The 21,624-nt window shown below is 37.1% G+C and overlaps 1 protein-coding gene across 1 annotated transcript in view; it reads left to right on the plus strand.

Annotated features, from left to right (window-relative positions):
* The window catches only part of brinp1 (bone morphogenetic protein/retinoic acid inducible neural-specific 1), a 175,924-nt gene extending 164,415 nt beyond the window's left edge, over positions 1–11,509 (plus strand). Inside the window, exons 7-8 of the mRNA XM_028462781.1 lie at positions 402–624; positions 6,238–11,509. Coding sequence (XP_028318582.1) covers positions 402–624; positions 6,238–7,378 — 1,364 coding nt within the window. The 3' untranslated portion in view covers positions 7,379–11,509. The remainder of the gene's footprint in view (positions 1–401; positions 625–6,237) is intronic.
* Positions 11,510–21,624: the final 10,115 nt, after the last annotated feature.

The raw sequence follows: 21,624 nt of genomic DNA on the forward strand, positions 1-21,624 counted from the left end.
AATAATCTCTTTTTGAATTTGTCTCTTTTCTAATATTTTATACCATGCACTTTTATACTGATGAACTTTTTATACCTTATGCAGACTTTTACTGTATCTTATGTTGTTTTTACAATAACTGTGTGTGTTTGGCTTGAATCTTTAAAGTGTACATGGATGTTGTCGGGAGGGGCATGTGCAATTTGGTTGTGCAATGGCAATAAAATGATTCTATTCTATTCTAAATTGTTTTCTAACTATGTAGTTGGACAAAGAGGGTACTAGGATTCAGAAATAAGAGAAATGAGATACTTGAGCCAAAGAAGTTTGAGAACCACTGTTCTAAGTTATACACGAGAATATATTTCATTCATTCACATTTTTCTGTTTCCTGATCTGCTTTTGTCTCACTTCTTGTCCAGACGAGTTCAAGTCTTTCCTCAAGAGGCTGCCTTCTACGCACTTCCTCCCCATCAGCAGTGTACATCTTCTGTGGGGCAGTGACTGGGATCTCCAGGCCCGTTACAGACTCCTCCAGAGTTCCCTGGAGATCCAGCGGCTCAAGATCCAGAAAACTGCCCGCAAGCTCTTTGGCCTCAGCATCCGTTGTCACCACAATCCTAACCACATGATGCCTCGGGAGAGGTAGGTAGAAAGAAATCGGACTTTTCCGTTGAGTTTGGTAATTAGATGTAGATTTACTCAGTCAGGTAGAACAGAGATTTCTAGATTTAATTTCCCTCGAAATCTAGCAGAAAACCCAAGATAGCAAGATATATCTCACAGGAGACATTTTTTAAGGTGGCCTTTATTTTTGGTGTGATGCGTTGGGTTTTTTTTATTGTTGCTTGCTGGAGCATGCAAAGTGAAGCTGTCATCTAACATTATTTCTTTAACTTGGTTCTTTCTGTCCATCAGCTCAATTTAGTGCTGAGGCTTGCACTTGCTCAAAGCACTCAGCTTACTCTTGTATTTTTTCCTCTGGCTTTGGGAGTTTTCTTGATAGGTCATTGCACACATCTGTCGCCACCTACCGTAGTCGGACTTAAGAGCCGCACTGATGTGCATTGATGTCAACACTACACGAAATACTGTTTTTCTCTTTCCTATCCACTATAAAAAGACACTTTGCAAAAATATGCAGGGTACTCTGCTGTCACATGAAACGCCCCCTAAAATTACTCAGAGTGGAGATGTAACAATATAAATGGAGGGAAATTAATGAATTATTTATTTAAGTGGTCGAAAGACGAACTGTTACCTTGTGTCTCTGACAGAAGAAAGTCACCTATAATTGTGTGTGAGATCAGAGTATGCCTTGTTTTTTTGGGTTTGTTTTTTTATCAAAGAGTGGCAGCATTCCCTCCTTCCACGGGGTGTGTATCTGCAAATAGCAGCATGTTTATTTGTTTGTGCATCCGGCCGACACATTGTTTGTTTAATCGCATCTCTGTGTGTCCATATTCAATAAGTCAAAAGATGTGTTTCCATTACCCTTGGAAATGTTCAAAATTGAAATAGCGCAATAAAAACTGGTAATGGAAACGCCTGAAGCACTTAAATATCGCTTGAAGGTTTTTACACTTCCCTGAGAAAGAATTTCAGATGTTTCGATATTGAAATGTGCTCTGGAAACACTAGCTGCGTTTCCGTTTCCCTTGGAAATGCGCAAAATCTAAATAGCGCAATAAAAACTGGTAATGGAAACACATGAAATTTGAAAAAGCACTCAAATATCGCTAAAAAGATTTCTAAGCTTTCATGAGGAGGTATTTCAGACATTTCGATATTGAAATACAAATCCTGATCACATGACCACTGCTTTCCTAGAACACATGGCGTGGTACGTGTAAACAGAAGAGTAGACCCTGAGATTTCTTAGCATTATACTTACAAATGATTACTGCCACATTAGACGGGAAACAACAAAGGATAAAAGAGTGTTATAAAGAGGTTTGGAGCGTCCATTGTCTTACAGAGAAGTCTCGTGGGATGAGATTTCATGAAAGTTACGAGGTTCTTGCCCAAAACAACCTTTTTTAGAAACTCATTCAAAGTGCAATTATACTTTGTCGACATTTAAAAATATTGCTTTTATTTTGCGGAAATCTGTAATGGAAACCCAGCTTGTGTCCGTATTCAATAAGTCAAAAACTGTGTTTTCTCTTACCCTTGTAAATTCACAAATCTAAATAGCGCAATAAAAGCTGCTTATGGAAACACCTACATTTCGAGAGAAAAAACTCAAATATTGCTAAAAGGTTGTTCCGCTTTCATGAGAAGGAATTTCAGACGTTTCGATATAGAAATGTTTCGCGAAAGCGCTATGGAAACATTTTTTCCGCAACTGCACGTCACAGAACGTGACTTACCTGGTCACATGACCACAGCTCTATGAGAAAACATGGCGCAGTACATTTAGACAGAAGAGAAGACAGGGACATTTCTTAGCATTATACTTAAAAAATGTTACTGCCACATTAGATGTGAAACAACAAAGGAATACAGAGTGTTATAAGGAGGTTCTGAGCGTCCATTTTCCTGCAGCGAAGTCTTGCGGGATGCGATTATATGGGAGTTAGGAGGTTGCAGCCCAAAACAATGTTCAATGAAAACAAGTTCAAAGCACAATAATACTTTGTCAACATTTAGAAATATTGCTTTTATTTTGTGGAAATCTGTAATGGAAACCCAGCTTAAGTGTAAGAGGAAAGAAATAGTTCAAATTTTGAGGTCAGCCATAACATCTGTCCATGAGATGAGGCAGCGGATGCCCCACATAGCACAAATCCCTTATTTTTTTTTAGAGGTGTGTGACATCCACTTCAGGGAGGTCTTGCTGCATGTCCTCGGCTCACCAGTGGCAGCGCAGAGGGAGCAGACAACGATGTAGAAAAACATCTTGTCTCGTCCCAGTAGTAAAGAGTCGGCACGTCGTCAATTCTGACAGCAAGAGAGATCCTCTGTAAGGGACCATTTGGCTTCCCTTCAGTTCAGCTATCAAACCCCAGAGTTGGGACCGTGACACATTCATGGACCTGCCACTCTGTATTGTTTCAACATTGAGCTGTGCAGAGTGAATCTCATTCACACTGCACTCATTCAATATCATTCTGGCTTCTTTTTTTCTTTTTCTTTTTTTTTTTTAAAGACCTATACAGACTCCCAATTTCTGCACATTGCATTTTGTTTAGCAGTGATGAAAATCAAGATAGTTTTTTAAATAATTAATCACATAATTATGGGACGTTGGAACACGCCATTAAAATTTCCAAAATTGGTATGCCATTCATTCACCTTAGTACATAAATTAAATTTAGTATACTGAAGTTTTAAATAAATCATATTTGTTATGCAATGAATTTAATGAATGTAACCTACATTGAACCTAACAAAACTTGTTTATTATGCACAGTCAGATGCGGACAAACTCACCAAAGAAAGACCCCAAAATCCTCTAACAACTAAAGCAGCTGCATATTTAGGTATAAATTTAATTGCAATGTGTTACTTTTTATTATGTTTCTTTATATCGCAGTACATTAAAAGTGTTAAAAAACAAACTCAAGACGATAGTCATTTTGAAACAATGAAAAGAGGTGCAAACACACTCTTGCAAATAAAAAACTGTAATCTATTAGGACACTTATATAAAATAACCTTACGAGGAGGAATCAATAGGTCACATCAATCATTGTTTCCAGATAAAGCACAACTAAACACCACAACCACTTTTTTTTCTGTTTACTTTTTAAAATATTTTCCTATTGGCTGAGAATGGTGGTTTGTGACTAAACACAGGGCATAGTTACTCTTTAAGGACTAGGCAAAAAAAAAAAAAAAAAAAAAACGGCAATAAAAACATACATTTTCTTGTAAACTAAATAACCAATTGAATAAATATCTGCTTTATCTTCACTAATACATAAAAAAAAGTTACTTTTTTTTATTTTTATTTCTTCTGCTTTCTGTACCACTAAAAAAAAAACAAAGTAAAAATCATGAAACACCCATTTAGATGCAAGGCAATCATAATCGACCTATTGTCCATAGTGTCCTGAATGCAGTGACTTAAAGTGTAATATATCCACAGTAAGCGTACACTAGAGTTTGTCCTTGAGCCAAAATCTCTTCCCATCCAAAATATTTTAAAGTTTTATTAGCCTGCTAATATACTAAGGGTCAGATTCACTAAAGGTTTGGGGTATTAAATCGTTGCAAACGTCACTCCCTCTAATGAATATGTATAGTAGGCGGAGCTCACAAGGCAAGCAAAAAAATGGGAGAAGGACTTGAAAGTAAATGAATGCAGTGGACGCAATGCAATTCATCAAACCAGGAACTGTTTGCGGGTGATTGTTTTATACGCCGAAAATAGTACGACTGACAAGCAGGTGCAAACACACACGCAGAGATGGGACAAAATGCTCTAGTTAACCTTTCTAGTATAGGAAAATAATTTAAATAAAGCAATAATGTGCGCGTGCGTGCGTGTGTGAGAGAAAAAGCTGGACGTGCACCCGCAGCGGCGCGTGTGGAGTCGAGTGGCTTCGGTGCAGAGAGGATGCTGGATGGATGGAGAGATCCATGGATGTCGCTCCGGACACACAGCTCCGATGAGCTCCTTTGTCTTTCTCTCCATGTTTTGACTGTGAAACTCTCGTGTCATGGTACAATATTCACAAATGAGAGCATGCGTGACTACTCAGGAGCCAGACCTTCTGGATGATGGTCAATAGATCATCTTCAAATGGTGCAGAATGATTGACAGACTGTGTTGCTGCATTAACTCAGATCAATGGCAGATCAAATCTGATGGTTTCTGTCCAAATCTGACGGTTTCTGTCCAAATCTGACTATTTTTCATGGACTGATTAGAGCAAAGTTACAGGACCTGACGGAGAAGCCACATTAAATTTGGGGAAAAAAAACATCATTAGGTTTAAAAGTTGTTTTTTAAAAAACTAAAAATGATTTGTTTATTTAGTTTTCTCATTGCTCATTTAGCGGTCTGCACCACTTCTGCACGTGCGCTAATCATTGCTGCAATCTTAGTGAATTCCTCGCAGCAGGTGAGGAAACTGCGTCACCAAAGGATTTAGGGACGCTCTTGGTTTACCACCATTTCTTTTATATCTTAGTGAATACGCCCCTCAGTCTTTTCCCCTCAGGTTTAGACTTAGAATTTTCTTGTATGTAGCTTTTTTCACATCTGCTGAAGACACAATACTGCGTAATGTGTTGGAAAAGAGCTATTACTAACAGCTATTTGTTCGTTAGTAAGCTCAGCCACTTTACACAATTAATGGAAGTGTTATTGCTGCAAAACTTTGTGCCAGAGCTTTGTTGAAATATTTTTGGCAAGGAAAGACAAGCAAGGGTATAGTCAAGAACTCCAGGATAAGAATTGTCACTTTATCTAAGAATCTAAATTTGTATCTTACATTTTGAAAAAAGTCTCAGTCGATTAAAGATGACATGGAAATAAGAATATAGGGTAGAGATAATTAAGTAAAGCAGCTGGAGACATTGAATTTCTTCCTAAAGATGTTTTTTTCTTGAATAAAACTTGGTTTCTTGTAGTTATTAGGCTACATTCTAAGTCAGATAAAAATATATCTATTCAGGAGCCACTAAATCAGTGTTTTTCAACCTTGGGGTCACCTGGAATTTAAATGGGGTTGCCTGAAATTTCTGAAAAAATTGAATTACATTTTTAAAATTTTTATTTTATGTTTTAATTAAAACCACAACACAACTGTATGTTTCTACTTTCACTTTGTGAATTTAGTTCATTTAAAATGCTGTAAAACAGATTTATCTGAGCTCAAACATGACCAAAAACGAATTCTTAATATCAAAATGGGGTCACGATCCAAAATAGGTTGGCAACCACTGCAGTAAAAACTGTTTCTTTCTACTTATTTACAAAATGAGATTCTTTAAAATGTGTCTTATCACTCATTCATTCTGTCACAGCAAATTTGACAATTCCATCATTATGCTCTATATCGGTAGTTGTTTTTAAAAAGTTTTCTAAGCAAAATGTTGTAGTTGGACAAAGGGGGTACTTGGATTCAGAAATAAGAATAAAGGGTACTTGGGCCAAAAAAGTTTGATTATCACTGTTCTAAGTTTTCAAATGCCATACAAATGTTTGTTAGTTTTTGACATCACTGATGGCATCAGCTGATTAATATACTAGTATAATATATACCTAATTGACAGTGTTATGTGTTTTTATCTTTTTCTCTTTAGATCTGTGATGCAGTGGCTCAACAGGGTTCAGTCTTTCCTCTACTGCAATGAGAACGGCTTTTGGGGAACCTTCCTGGAGAGCCAAAGGACATGCGTGTGCCACACGGGTGTCACACTCTGCCAGCGACCCATACCTTGTATCATAGGTGGCAACAACAGCTGTGCCATGTGCAGCCTGGCTAACATCTCACAATGTGGCTCCTGCAACAAGGGCTACAAGCTGTACAGGGGTCGTTGTGACCCCCAGAATGTGGACTCGGAGCGCAGTGAGCAGTTCATCAGCTTTGAAACTGATCTGGACTTTCAGGACTTGGAGCTGAAATATCTGTTGCAGAAAATGGATTCAAGATTGTACATCCATACTACTTTCATAAGTAACGAAATTCGACTGGAGACTTTCTTTGACCCACGATGGCGCAAGCGCATGTCCTTGACCCTCAAGAGTAACAAGAACCGAATGGACTATCTTCACATGATAATCGGTCTGTCAATGAAGATCTGCCAGATGCGTAACAGCAGCATTGATCCGATGTTCTTTGTTTATGTGAACCCGTTTAGCGGTAGCCACTCAGAAGGCTGGAGCATGCCCTTTGGTGAACATGGGTACCCACGTTGGGAAAAAGTACGACTGCAGAATTCCCAGTGCTTCAACTGGACTCTCCTGTTGGGAAACAGGTGGAAGACCTTCTTTGAGACGGTCCACATTTACCTGCGCAGCCGTGCTAAGATCCCAACCGGCCTCCGGAATGACACAGGACAGGGCCCGGTGGATCTTGGCGACCCAAACAAACGCCAGATCTACATCAAAATCTCTGACATCCAAGTGTTTGGTTACAGCCTACGCTTCAATGGCGACCTGCTCCGTAGTGCCGTGCAGCAGGTTAACCAGTCCTACACGCAAGGGACTCAGTTTTACTCCTCTTCTTCAGTAATGCTCCTGTTACTTGACATTAGGGATCGAATTAACCGTTTAGCGCCTCCTTCTGCACCTGGCAAACCACAGCTGGACCTCTTCTCTTGTATGCTAAAGCATCGGCTCAAGCTCAACAATAGTGAGATGATCCGAGTCAATCATGCCTTGGACATGTACAGCACAGAGATCCTGAAACAATCAGATCATCTGACTGCTAAACTCTGTTGAACTCAACTTTACCAGAAGGATTGACGACCGAAAACGAAAACACCCAACAATCGAACTATAACGGGGATTTTCATTTCTTTCATTCGTTTCTCTTTTTTGACCTTTTCTGCCTTTTGATGTAATTATACCTTTCTAAGCATAATTCTTATAAAGACATAGTAAAGAACAAGGTTGAAAAACTCATCTCGCAGATGGAGAGAAGTCGTGGAAACACTTTAAGGACTGTATCATATTTGCCCCAGCATGTCAGTAATTCCTGAGAGAAACTTTAAAGAGAGAGGAAAAAATATTAAATCTATGTATTGGTGGGAAAAGAGGCCTTGATTTTACTCTGAGGGAAACACATTATGTCTGAAACTGCCATTCTTTGCTAAAAAAAAAAAAAAAAAAGAAAAGAACACATTTTTAAGCTATAGTAGATATAACATAAGGGCAGAACAAATATAAGATTCTTTCAGCAGATGTGCTGAGATATTTCTGACTTTACGGTTGGTTTAATAACAAAGAAATGTTTATACATTGTAAAGAATAAATAGCCCTATAGTGAGTATGTAGTGAGAGCATTACTTATAGACTCTTTATTACATTTCAGACCCACAGTGAATCTGCATCACTCTTTGTGAGTTATGAGGCACTCCGTCATCGTTCTGACACATACGGCACACAGCAGGGCTGTAATGGATAGTCATGTCAAATAACAAAAGCCAGCTGTTTATATATACATATGTGTGTGAGTGTGTGTGTGTGTGTGTGTGTGTGTGTGTGTGTGTGTGTGTGTGTATGTGAGGGAGAGAATGTGAATCTGTGTCTTTATTTTTTCTTCCTTGGGCTTGAAGCTTATTGCTGTTTGTTTATTGAATGTGTCATTCGAGATTGACTCCCCGTCTTTTGCCTAATCTTGCATTTTGAGCGCTTCTTCCCGTGTTTGAAATTCAAGCAGTGTTTTTTCACAAGGCAGTACCTCCTGGTGCGTGAGTGCAATATTGTGGTCTGAAGATTTAACAATCAATGCTATTTTGTACAGCTTTGCAAAACGTACATGTTGTGACTGCAAAATTCGTGGAGCTTTTTTTTTTTTTTTTTTTTTTTTTTCGAAGCACCAAGAAGAGTAAAAAAATATATATATTCATCATTCGGACACTTTTGCAAGACAAAACCTAAAGCCATACACTTCCCTTAGGTAGACAGTAGTTTAGTAGTAAGGCAAAAAGATCAACATAGTTTTTAACCACTTCATAAAAGTGGGTAAAAAAAAACATTCACGAGTCTTTTTCCTTTATTCTCTCAAATGACTTCAATAAGAGCACATGAAATGGAAAGATGAAGTTGGGGCATATACGATCTTGGAAATTATCGTGTTGTAAAGCCATTAAAATTTCTATGTTGTACCAAAAAAAAAAAAAAGGAAAAAAAAAAAACAACGCTAAACTATGATTTGGGCAGTGTTTTAATCTGTATGCTTTTAATGGCCAATGTCTTAAATGTGTTTTTATTTTTGGAGAATTGAAATTTGAAACGTTTTGCATGTTGCTGGACGCATCAACGAAGCTGCAACTTTGTTTAACACTTTGTATCATCTTTACCTGTAATATGAAACACTACCTATGTATCCATGATAACACTTTGTTTGGGCAATTTAATGGTGAGACTTTTTCTCTCACTAATGGTGACTCGCCCTGACTAACAATCGGAAAAGACAAACTTACTTCTTAGCCAATTTAAGGCTAGAAAACATTCAGACTGGGCACAAAAATACACTTTGAAAGATACTCTTTCCTCAAGATGTAAAAGCTACCAGTCAGTCTGCAGACATTTAAAATGGATTGATGGATTTCCATAGTTTTGTTAACTTTGTGTTTTTTTCCACAGCTTGGGTCAATTCCTATGACTCCTCAGCAGGGGTGGACTGGGAAAAAAATCAGCCCTGGAATTTTGTGTCCAGACCAGCCCACTACATTATCAGCGACACCACGTAGAAGCCGTTATTAAGTCAGTGATGCTCAACATGTGGCTCTTTGTCTTAAAGGGGACATATTATACAAATTTTTCACCTTTTAAAACAGTTCCCTAAATGATACTGTATATCTGTGCTGGTGTTTGGTCAAAACATAACATAAAATAAGCAACAGAAGAGGTTTAATACCCTGTAAAAACGAGTTCTGTGAGAGCGCTCTGTTTTGGGGGGTGTGTCCCTGGATTTGCATAGACCTCCCCCTTCCCCGCCCCTGTCTTTCGCGGGGTGGCACACACCAAAGGTGCGTTCACACCGAATGCGACTGCAGTGACTAGATTACATTTAAAATCAATGTGAATGACGCGACTTCAAGAGGTCTTAGACTCTCGTCAACATAAAACGTAGCGGACTGGACCGGCCCACTTCGGGTCGACGGTCCACCGGGACGAAGCTTGGTATGCCAAATGGCCAGTCCACCCCTGCTCTTCAGTAGCAAAGGCGTGCGGTTAATCTTTAAATAAAAATATTAGGACAAAGGATTGAAATAGGTGAATATGGAACTAAACATCAGTTCAGCCCTTAATTTGACTAAAAACACGTCTAATTTCATTTTACAGTACAGGCTAATACAAAAAGTGTGACAAGGTATTATTTTTATGTCACCGTTAGTGCTCCAAGATGTGTTTAAGGTAACATTTATAGAATACTTATTTTCAGGTATACAATGGCAATTGACAGCTTGTCAGATTGCCAGAGCTTTGCTCTTAATGAGTTTTCCTCCCATCGTCGGGTCGAGGGTTGTACGTTACAGATCTTTTTCAGAACGCTCAGACTTGATTTATGCGCTTGTTAGTATGCAAATGTTTGCTTTCTTGGAAACGTTATACTTTAACGACAATATCTGCTGCGGTAACTGAAACGAACCCCAAAAACCTCGGCTTCAAAAAGTTTTTCTGACAAACTGGAGGACATAGTGAGAGGAACTTGTTCACTTTTCTCTATATTCTGAAGTAGTTTTGCAGTCATTATCATTGAAGTGCTTAAAGGAAGGAGATAATTATAAATCTTAGCTGTTAAATAATGAAATACATTTTTGATGGATTTACAAACACAAATGGCAGGTTATTAACTTTAAGGCTGCTGACAACGACAATGTTTTATTAGATATAAACATAGTGTACGTCTCATTTGCTTGAAAAAGATGTAAAAGATTGAAATTATTGCTTGAAAGTTTTTTTTTTGGTCCCCACTGTTAATGCTCGGTTTACTGACATTGTTGGAAAAGTTTGGTGCATTGCATTGTGGGATGCGGATTTCATTAAACAGCTACAAAGAAATATTTTTACTTCATTGTTATGGTAATTTCTTGTGTTTGTTGCCTAAACGTTCCCAAATTATTTCTGGTGTTTTCATAGACTGAATGAGATTTACACACAAACGTCCAAATTCGGCCAATATCACGGGAATAAACTAAAACAAAAATGGTAACACATGGCAAAAAAAAAAAAAAAAAAAAAAAAACAAGAAATCACTAAGAATGAAGTAAAAACACTTCTATGTTGATCAAAACAAAACTTTGGAGCGGTAATTTCAACCATTTACATCTTTTTATCCAAACAAATCATCTTCAATTTATTGATTTATGAGGCCTACACAGTCATTGATAATTTGAAATATTTTAAAAAGTTATGGTAAAAAAATAATTATATATATATATATATATATATATATATATATATATATATATATATATATATATATATATATTGGCTGACCACACATTATGGAAACCACCAAAAAACATCACACGTTTATTATTGTTATTATTATTATTATTATTATTATTATTATTATTATTATTATTATTATTATTATTATTATTATTAAGTGCCTGTTATTATCCCTTTAATGTGTTGAGAGCTTTTACACACAGGGGTTTCACTGAAACAGCTTCAGAAATTTCAACCACCTTTGGTCACTGAATCCGTCCTTTTTTTTATTACCTCCTCAGATGTGAATCTGCATGTAGGGGAAATACAACAAACGGCCTAATGTAAAGGTGGACAATGTACAATTTCACTGTATATAAAAAATCTTGTGACTGTAACAATGCTCTGGAACAGGAACAGTATTGTAAAAAAAAAAAAAAAAAAGAAGAAGAAAAATCAGTATTGATCGGGGATACCAAGGCTATTTCCATAAATAAAATAAAAGCCCTTCGTTTGAGTACACTAGCACAAAATACACAACGTCTTGCATATCTAATTAAATTCATTGCCATGGAAGGGATTTTCTATTGTCATAACAATGTATATTGAAATTTCCTTTTTAGCCACCTGCAAGTCCATGAATCAAGCACATTTTGCTCGTATAGCATTATGCTACCAGTGTTGCTTACTGTACATGTACCCATGGATGTGTCTCGAGACTTTTCACTGAATAACTTGCCTATGTACTTTTTTTTTTCCTTTTTGCTATTTCCTTGGGATCATCATACTCGCTTATTTTAAATGAATGTTTCATATAGTAATCTATTTCTCATTAAAATGCTATATTTAATAAGAAGAGCAAGACGTATTTCTTCCGTTTACATTTGCTGCAACAGAAGCCTGAAAGGAAAAGAGCAGGGTTAAGAAGTTTGATGTTGTACTTTTTTTTTCTTTACTGCCTGTGGCTCTGTAGATACCTCACGATGTGTTTTGTGTTTGGCTTTAATTCAGCATTCCAATTACTCTGATAAAAGATTCATATCCTTTCGATTGGTTCATCAACAGATTAAAAATTACACCGACGTCGTAAAAAGGTCGGTTTGCCTATCTACGATTTTAATCAATCACTTCCCTCCCATTCCAAATAATAAAACCACTGCAGGTCAGAGCATCAATACAGAACGGTTTATCTCATAAGGAGATACAATTATGCTGTATATAGGCCCTGGGAGTCATGTGAAAGATTCATTATGTAATGCATCAGGTGAAAGCTGCAGCCAAAACAATGGGGATGTTCAGATGCGAGGGATTGAAAGTGTTTGTCAATTTCTCAGATTGCATCTCAGGTATATCATCTGAAAAAAACACAGCACCACTCCAGCTTCTGGCTTATTGTAAATCAAACCTCAATTGTTTCCAGGCAAGCCTTGTATGGGTCATTAAATCATAACAAGTGTATTGAATATTCTTGGGAGGATAAAAAGAAAACGCTTGTCGGAAAACTATATTTCAATGGACTCGGAACAATAGGAGTCAAATACATTTCTAACTGCAACGGTAAGTTATTTCTTTTGTTTTTTCCCAATAATGGTTTAAAAGGCTGCTGCCGTTTGTTTATATTCAGAATTCATGTGTTTTTCTTTGAGGAGTGGATTGCAGAAATGTGACTTGCTTCTACAATCTTAAAAAGCTGTTGGAATTTGACAAACATCCTTTTGGAAAACGGGGTCAGGGATTGCTCGCAAAATGAAAATCATCCTTTCCAATATGAAGTTAGAACAAATTTTAACTTTTTTGAAAGCCCTCATACCAATTGCAAATGTCATACAAAACATTAACTGTAGATCTTCATAAATAATGCACTGGCCCATTTTGATTACAACGGTCCAAACAATTTACGTACAATCATTATTGATTGAAAGACACAAACTAAGTTAAATAATTTTTATTTCATGTGTGAAAAAGCTCTTTTTATTATGTGTTCAAAAGAAACACATTAAACTCCTTTTATTGGTGTTGTAAGAAAAAAAAAAAAATACACATACCAGTCATTTTTAGGAAAATTAAACCTTTTTTTTGTAATGTAAATGACTTAGTGGTCAAACTTTGTAATTTAAACTAAAAAAAAACCTATGGATGTAACTGAGTCAATAAGCAATGTTGTTCTAAACATAATCCCTGTATTTTTTTTACTATACCATTTACATGGTATAGTAAAAAAAATTTACTTCACTGTTGTTGGATAGGATAATAGTTCAGATGAGCTATTTTATCATTGTTCCATCACGTTTAGATCAAATTATGACCAAGTACCTAATATGCATGTTTTAACATTGGAGGAAACTGTTAACATGCAAAGAACACATAAAGAAATCAAACCCTTGCCATTTACATGCGAGGGTGAACTAATAACCAATTGAGTAGTAAAAGGTTGAAAAATCTTTGTATTTCTACCGAACAAAACAAACAAACCTTTTGACTCAGCTAGATGAGTAACAAATACTGTAATATTATATTATAGTCGCTGTGCAGCAGTGATGGTCAGGCAATTTTAATACAGTTTGATAAGTATTAAAGCTTTTGAACAATTGGCCTGTTTTTGCAGCTGAGGCATTCTGGCATTGGAATGGACCTTTATGCAACATTTGGTGATTGTTCGTGAACGGGAAATTGGATTTCCTCGAAAGAGAGAAAATGCAAAAAACGAATAGCATCATAGGCTTTCTGGTCCCTAATAAACATAAAAGAATAGCAAGAAAATCAAAATGAATAACCATATTCACTGTGTTGGTGCTTGGTAGACAATTGGTTGAAAATATTGTACTCAACATGAATGAATGCAGTCCAAAAATGTAATAAAATTGAGGTAAAACTTCAGTCAGGTATGTGGATTAACAGACAGAAACAGACCTGTGCACGAGTGGTACCCAAGCATCATGTGAAGTTGCTCACTCACCATTAAAGGTAACCTGAGGTGAGGATGCGTCATCCCATGAACAGTCAGAATCTCTGCGATTAGACGACAATCTGTTTTCCGACGTAAGCCACAGCTGCATAGACCGTCAAAGTCCTTTCAGAGCTGCCTGCGAAATCCACAAGTTAAATCCAAATTTGATGGGATGCCAATGAGAAGATTTGAGGAAATGGGTGTAATATGTTTGTATTTGCATGTTTGAAAAAGGATTTCTGATGCAGTGAATGAGCAGCACTATTAAGATGATCTGTTTGTGTAATCCAGCAATAAGAGCATTAGAGACGTTCAATCTCTACCTGGGATTTCTTTAAGGAGTTTTTTCACTTTCCATGATTTCTCTAACAGAGGGAATAATACTACCAAACATCCATAGTCTCTATATAAAGTTAACTAAAACCTGAAACACAGCCTGAAAACAGATAATGATTGGAAAATATAATTTAAAGCCTAGGTTCCTAAAGTGGGGTACGCAAATTGTCATAGGGGGTGCGTGAATGAAAATTAAAAACAATGACAACATTGGTAACTAGAATATAAATACAGCAGTTAATGTTAATGCTAGGTCAATACTAATGCTAGGCTAATGCTATTATTAGGATAATGCTAATGTTAAGTGAATGCTAATGATATGCTAATGCTAGGTTAAAGCTAATGCTAGGTCAATGTTAATGCTAGCTAATGCTTGGCTAATTATATTGCTATGTTAAAGCTAGGCTAATGTAATGCTATTGCTAGGTTGATGCTAATGCTATTGCTAGCCTAATGATAATGCTATGATAAAGGTAATACAAGGTCAATATTGATGCAAGGTTAATGTTAATGCTAAGTTAATACTATTGCTATGCTAATGTTAACTCACTCAGTGCCATTGACGAGATATCTCGTCATTTCAAATCCAAACGCTCAGTGCCATTGACGAGATATCTCGTCATTTGCATTTTTTTCACGGGGATTACTAGAAATCAACCTGGCGGAGGTCTCTCATCAATATCTAAGCTGTGGGGTGTTGTAGTGACCAACTGTGTCCTGAAGATGGCAGCAGTGCACCTTTAGATGAGAGATTAGCCACTGATGCTACCCAGCAAAGGAGGAAGAAGCTGGAAAAGAAGTGAGATTATGCTCTATGAAGTGATATTGTGACTTATCCAGCAGCTCACAGCACCACATACTAACACAGAACATGTGTGGACCTGAGTGGATTATTGATAATGTGATCGTGAGATAAAACCATCAACTAACCGGGCCAAACGGGTCATCCCTGCGTGTCGGGGGGAGGAGGGAGAAGGGGGGTGTGGAGGTGCGTACAAAATACCCCCAGCCTGTGAGCCAGATAGCAAAATAAAAAGTGACATGTAGGAAGTAGCAGCGCACCTTTGGATGTGAGATCATCCATGCTCATCAGAGCTCAGAGGGAGAAAAATAGGCGTTTACGAGACAGAAAATGGCGCTACGTGCAGAGCTGACGTTCCCAGCAGCGCACACTCCGACCAGAGCATGTGTGGAATTCGTGGATAATGTGGCGAAACAAGCCAGAAACAATTGAAAAGTGGAGAAAGTAGAGGCTTCAATCTTTCAGAATCTGGTGTCAGATTCCAAATATTCTGTGGGTCTTTAAAAATCAGTCAAAATGCTCAAAAACGGCTGACACTGAGGGGGGTAGAAAATCTCAGAATGGCTGGCACTGAATGAGTTAATGTTGATGCTAGGTCAATGCTATTGCTAGGTTATTGTTATTGCTAGGCTAATGCTTGATAATGCTAATGACACTGATGAGCTAATGCAGTGCGATGTGAGCCAGCACCTTCAGCCTCACTTGCATTTTCTTCAGGAAATGCAAATATTGTAGTTATTATTATTAATATCATATATTATTCAACAACAGGATAGGTAAAATTCACTGTAGTTCTACATAGTATATGAAATTATATTATTGTTTTTTTTTAGTGTGCAGGAGTAGGGGGTACACAGCTTCAGGTTAAATGTCTGAAGGGGAATGGACTGAAAATTTTGGGAACCCCTAATTTAAATGATCTTGTACGAGGATGACACAATGACTGGCAAACTGTGATATTGCAAATGCAGATGTCCTAATTTCAAGTCTTTTTCTCTCTACCTTCTTCCCAGATCTTTAATTGAACAGCTCCGAGGACGGATGACCTGAGTAAGACCATTTCTCAGTGTCATTTATTCTAATAGTCACAAGTAAAATTGTTGTTCCTGCTACCAACACACGCAGCATGGAGAATTCTGGTATACAATCTGATAAAACAAGTACATATACATTATCTTCTTGGGTGGGATCACCCTCCAACAGAGAAAACAGCTGGACGCAAGATGTGATTGGTCGAATTTAGCACAAGACGATCCAGCCTCGCCTTGTGGTTTTAGTTTCATGCGAAAAAAGTGACTATAGTGTGGATGTTGTTTCAGGCGTAGATCTAAGGTAATAGAAACTAGAGTTGGGGTCAATTACATGATACAGTATTATCAAGTTAGCCTGCCTTGGCCTTGGGCCAGTGGTCTAGTCAACACTTATTATAAAGGTGACGCTTCTCTTCCTGTTTATTGGTAACGGCGACTCCAAGGTCTGTAAATGCGACCGTTTATAGACGAGCCCATGTCCGCTCTGGCGTTTAGGTTATGTTATGATTCAGTCCTATTTATGTGGACTGCAAATCATAACCTGCTACATCAGAATTTTAATCTTTTCCCATTTATTAAACCAGTAAAGTGACCGTTTATCGACGAGCCCATGTCCGCTCTTGCGGTTAGTTATGCCTCTACCTCCCACAATGCACCATTGCCGATCAACAAAAGTTCGTCATATTCTGTCCAAAATAGTGGCTCTCCATAATTTTTGCCTGGAGGTATAAAAGTCATTCTAAAAAGTCCTTTTCATGTTTTTTTTTTTTTCTTTAATTTTTTTAAAAGTTCACATAATATTTTTCTGGCTATATACAGTACATTTTCACTACAGGTTCCTTTTAATAAAAAAAATGTCCCACGCGTTCAAGTTTACAACACTCCAGCTATATACTATAGACTCAATAAGTATACAATTTAAAAAACAATTTGTCAGCTCACGAGGAACAACTGAACAGCTGTCACATTTGATAAGTCTTGGATTTTGATGACTCTATAGTTTGCGCTACATGACACATGCTGCCAGTACAATATTGCTCAGTTTTGCCCTGAAAGCAGCTTAAGGCACATGGGATCACAGAGGGAAGCTGGCACAAAGCTCCAGGCTTCAGGACAAAACCTTTTGCTCAGTTTCTGGCTGTCAAAGGGTGGATTAGTGTCTGATTGTTGGAGGGCATGCTTTCCACATATTCACACAATATACTACACACGTATGATATAATGAAGTGACCGGCTCACTCTGAAAACTGGGGAAAACATAGGAACTTTCCCTGTGTTTTCCTCCCTTATAACACCATGCCATACTTGGGTAAGTATTAATTTGTTTGGACCTTATTTCTTCTTCTTTTCTTCCTGTTTTACTCCAATAAGGTCATCGAGGTCTATCCTAGCTTAAAATACCAACTTAATGTCACTCAGTAATAATTGCTGTCTTGCTTGTACAACCAAGGAAACATTTGTTTTTTCTTTTTTATTTTGCTTTCATAGGAATGTGGCCAATACTGTTCCCCGAGGGACAAGTCCAAAATTGTACAAAAATATGTTTGCAATACGGTAGATTGCTTTAATCGTCATGTCATGACAATTAAAGAAAAAACAAAAAACAATGGCACAGCATTGTTTTTTGCTGCTTCTAAAAAAAGTAAATTAAACAGATAAATAAAAAAACAATCTACCGGCAGATAAAAACGGTTTGTATTGTATGCAAGCCATAGACACAGGTCCAAGTGCACTGTTTGGAAAATGATCTTCCACCTTTTTTTGTTGTAATTCCTAGCTATGCTTACAGCACAATGTGCAATGTACTTGTATAAATGGTGCTTTTTTATTTGCTAGATTTTTCGTTATGGTATTAAGAGAGGTAATTGAAATTTTTTTTTTTATTATTTAGAACCTAGGTTCCCAAAGTTGGGTACCTCCAGGGGAACACAAAATGTCATGGGGGTACATAAATAAAAATGAAAAACAGCGTGACAACAATGGAAAGTAAAATATGAATAGAGCAGCAGTCAGGAGCCTCCATGCATTGCCACAAATTACACACTGGCCTCTGTAAGACTGCCCTCTAGTGGTGACAGAGAAAACATTTAATCAAAAAAAAAAAGCACAAATATGGCAAGAACTACATTACTTTGTACTCGCAACAAGTGCTGTCAAGACTTTCACGCCCTTTGCCACCACGTAATTGTGCGAAAGTAGATTTTCAGCTTTCACAAACATGAAACCAAAATACACAACAAGACTTTGCGTGGAGTATCACAGACTCATGTGATACCCATGGCATCCTGTGCTGATCGTGCAGTGTTCCAACCGGCTGATTAAGTAATGTCACACACCTGGGCCCAGTGTGTTGAGGTTACTTAAGCTCCCAGACTCCTTCACTTTCTCTCTCCTAGTCTGCTTTGGCCTCCACACAGGTACACATCACACCTTAGTTTGACTTAGAGCTCTTAGGTTTTTGCATTGTTTGCACTTTGCTACACGCACATTATCTGCACATTTTACTCTACTGATGTAAACACTCCATGATGTAAATTTGGTTTAATTTGGTTCACTTTAAAGGAATTAAAGTTGATTTGGTCTCATCCAGACCAACTTGGTTTATTTGGTTTAATAACTTGAATGTTTGATTTTTTTTCTTAATTAAACAATAAAAATTTATTGAATGGTTGCCGAGGTCTTGTCTCCATTTCTTGTTGTTGTGACCTTTGAAGCTGGGCTATGACACTCAGACTCTCTCAAACTGAGCCAAACATTGCTGAGTTCTGTTCATCCTGTCAACCTCACCCTTATTAAAGTTGTGAGTTGTATTTCACAATGCCAGGGTGCTGAAAAATATGTATATATATATTTTTTTCTCTCACAGAAAATACCAGTGGGTTAACTAAATAAATCAAGTGATGATTCTAATGAGATGTTTTACAGATTATTATTCATTTTTCAATGGGATATGTGAAATTCATAGACTAATTTCACTGTAGGGCTACATTGTATTTGACTTTACATTGTTTTTTTTTGTTTTTTTTCAGTGTGCAGGACTAGGTGGTACATGGCTTCAGGTTAAATGTCTGAAAGGGTTTGAGACTGAAAAGTTTAGGAATCACTGATCTCGATGGTGTTTTTAGTTACATTTAGAATTGCTGATTGATTATAAAATGGCAGTGAAACACTCTTTTCTCAACTTTAAAGGGGGCGCTCATGAGCTCAAAGATTCTATTTTTCTGCTCCACAGCCTCAGAGTGACAGCACGCTGGCTACAAGTGTCTAGTCAAGTACAGCCATCCATTACTTTTCATCATGGATGTTCTTTTCAGAAAGGATCAGAGAATGGACTTCAATTATAATTGAAGGTAAGATCATAAAAAACATCCCTGTTTCCTTTTGAAAATCAAACCAATCCACAGTTGAATTAGCAACTCTGTTATGTTCATATATTCTAAAAATGCAATGCTTCACCAGCCATGGACTTAATGTTTATTAAAGAAAACAGTCTTGTATTACAGTATACAATTAGTATTACATTTAGAATAATCAAAGTAAAAATTTCCTTTCAAAGTGTGTTTTTGGTCTGAAACATGATTAAAAGTAATTAAAACAATCTCAAAAAAACAATAAAATCTTTGATTCAAATTGGATTAATTGTGTCTTCAGTGAAAATACGACACTTTCTAATTCAACAAGATATCAGTAGATATCTAATTAGTGTTCACCTGGCAATTTTTTTTTTTTTTTTTATCAAACCTGTTTTCAGACTTTGTTCAATTTCATTTTAATAATGTCCCAGCAGACTGTGAATTCATTTCTTTGTTCAAATCTTTACAAAATATCTACTTTATTGCACTTTTCCCACTCGGTGTGTGTGGCTCCATGTTTTGCGTTGACTCCGTTCATTCAATAAAGTTGGATAAATCAAAACAAGTTATTCATTTGATGTTTCATCTTCACCAAATCACTCCGGCTCCACATGGTTTGTGACTTTCTTTTTTTTTTTGGTCTTTGTTAGAGACCTTAGTGTGTGTCAAATTGAGTTGCATCTCCAGAAGGATCCGGTCAGTTTGGTGCGTACTGGCCGATTAGCAGGAGGTGTTGGAAAGCAAAGTGTAGTTAATGTGTTTACCAATGTTATTGGTGAAAAGGTCATTGTATGCTGAATTGATGAGACACTTTGTCACTGTCCTTTTTACCAGTAAAGGCACCTTAATGCATTCAGCCATTTCATAGGTAGGTACGGAACTAAATGAAATCATTCAGGAATATAGCAAGAAGCCAACATTAGATTACAGTAAAACATTGGCACGACAGTTCATTTAACAAGGATAGATACTTTTATTTATTTATTTTTTTTAATGGTGCACTATCAAACAAAAAAGACTCAAACAAGGGCATGGTATCTAAATTACATTCATAAATATCTGATCATTATTTCAAACTTCCAGCAGCCTTTTGACCTTGCATCTCATCACAATTTTATGAAACTGAAACTATTTTCTTCAAATACAGTCCTTCTTTCACTTTTGAAGGACCAAAGGACATTTGAATAAAAGTGGATTATAGTTTTTTTTTTTAGATCAAAGCATTTGAGAGTTAATAGGTTTATTTGAAATATTGTGAGGTGTAATATGCTATCCTGTTCAAAAACACTTTTTGTTATACTGGGAGAAATGGTCCTTCCCTCCTGAGAGTAGTCAAATATTCATTCAGACAAAGAAACGAATAGAATCGGACCTCTGTAGCAGCTGGAGTCCTATAAAAACTGACCAATCCCTGCTATTCGGTCCAAATGGAAACAACCAATCAAATGGAAATACCAAGCAAGGGCCTGAAAAGTTGTGCAGAGGTGGTTGTCTCTCTGTTGGACAAGTAAAAATAAGTTTCTTTTGTAGGGATTTGATATTTTTCTATCAGATGCCTGTTCAAGCTTTTGGAGGCGTGGCTTTAGATGGGGCCTTGACGAGAACATACAGGAGAGGGTGGAGCTTTGAAGTCTTTTTAGCTCAAATCATGCTAGCTTTCCTAAATTGCGGACTGCAACTTTAAACAGTAACTAAACCTTGAGGTTTGACGTGAATTTAGAAATTCCAAAAAAATGCCTTGATTATGGGTGGGTCTTCTGGAGCAGTTAAGACCCTCCCACTCTAACGTCTCCAAACAACAATACTGTATATGCTATGCTCACTATCTACTTAATATCAGATACCTCTGTATTGGCATTTCTCTCAATCCAACTTAATCGCCAAAGATTGCAGAGTCGACAGGTGCTAGTTTTATTAGGAGGGGCGGAGCCAACAGTGCTGGTTCATGGGGAAAGCCTCTATCTCAGCCGATAGCAAAATTAGATTTTTATATTTTAACCCATAGAGGGCAGTCTGTCTTACATTCATTACAACAAAATATGGCAAATTGAGATACTTTGACTAAAGAGACAATAATAGAATATGATCATTTTATTGTCATTGAACAAGTGCAA

The sequence above is a fragment of the Gouania willdenowi genome, chromosome 12 (genome assembly GCF_900634775.1).
Source record: "Gouania willdenowi chromosome 12, fGouWil2.1, whole genome shotgun sequence".
In the NCBI taxonomy this organism is placed as follows: domain Eukaryota; kingdom Metazoa; phylum Chordata; class Actinopteri; order Blenniiformes; family Gobiesocidae; genus Gouania; species Gouania willdenowi.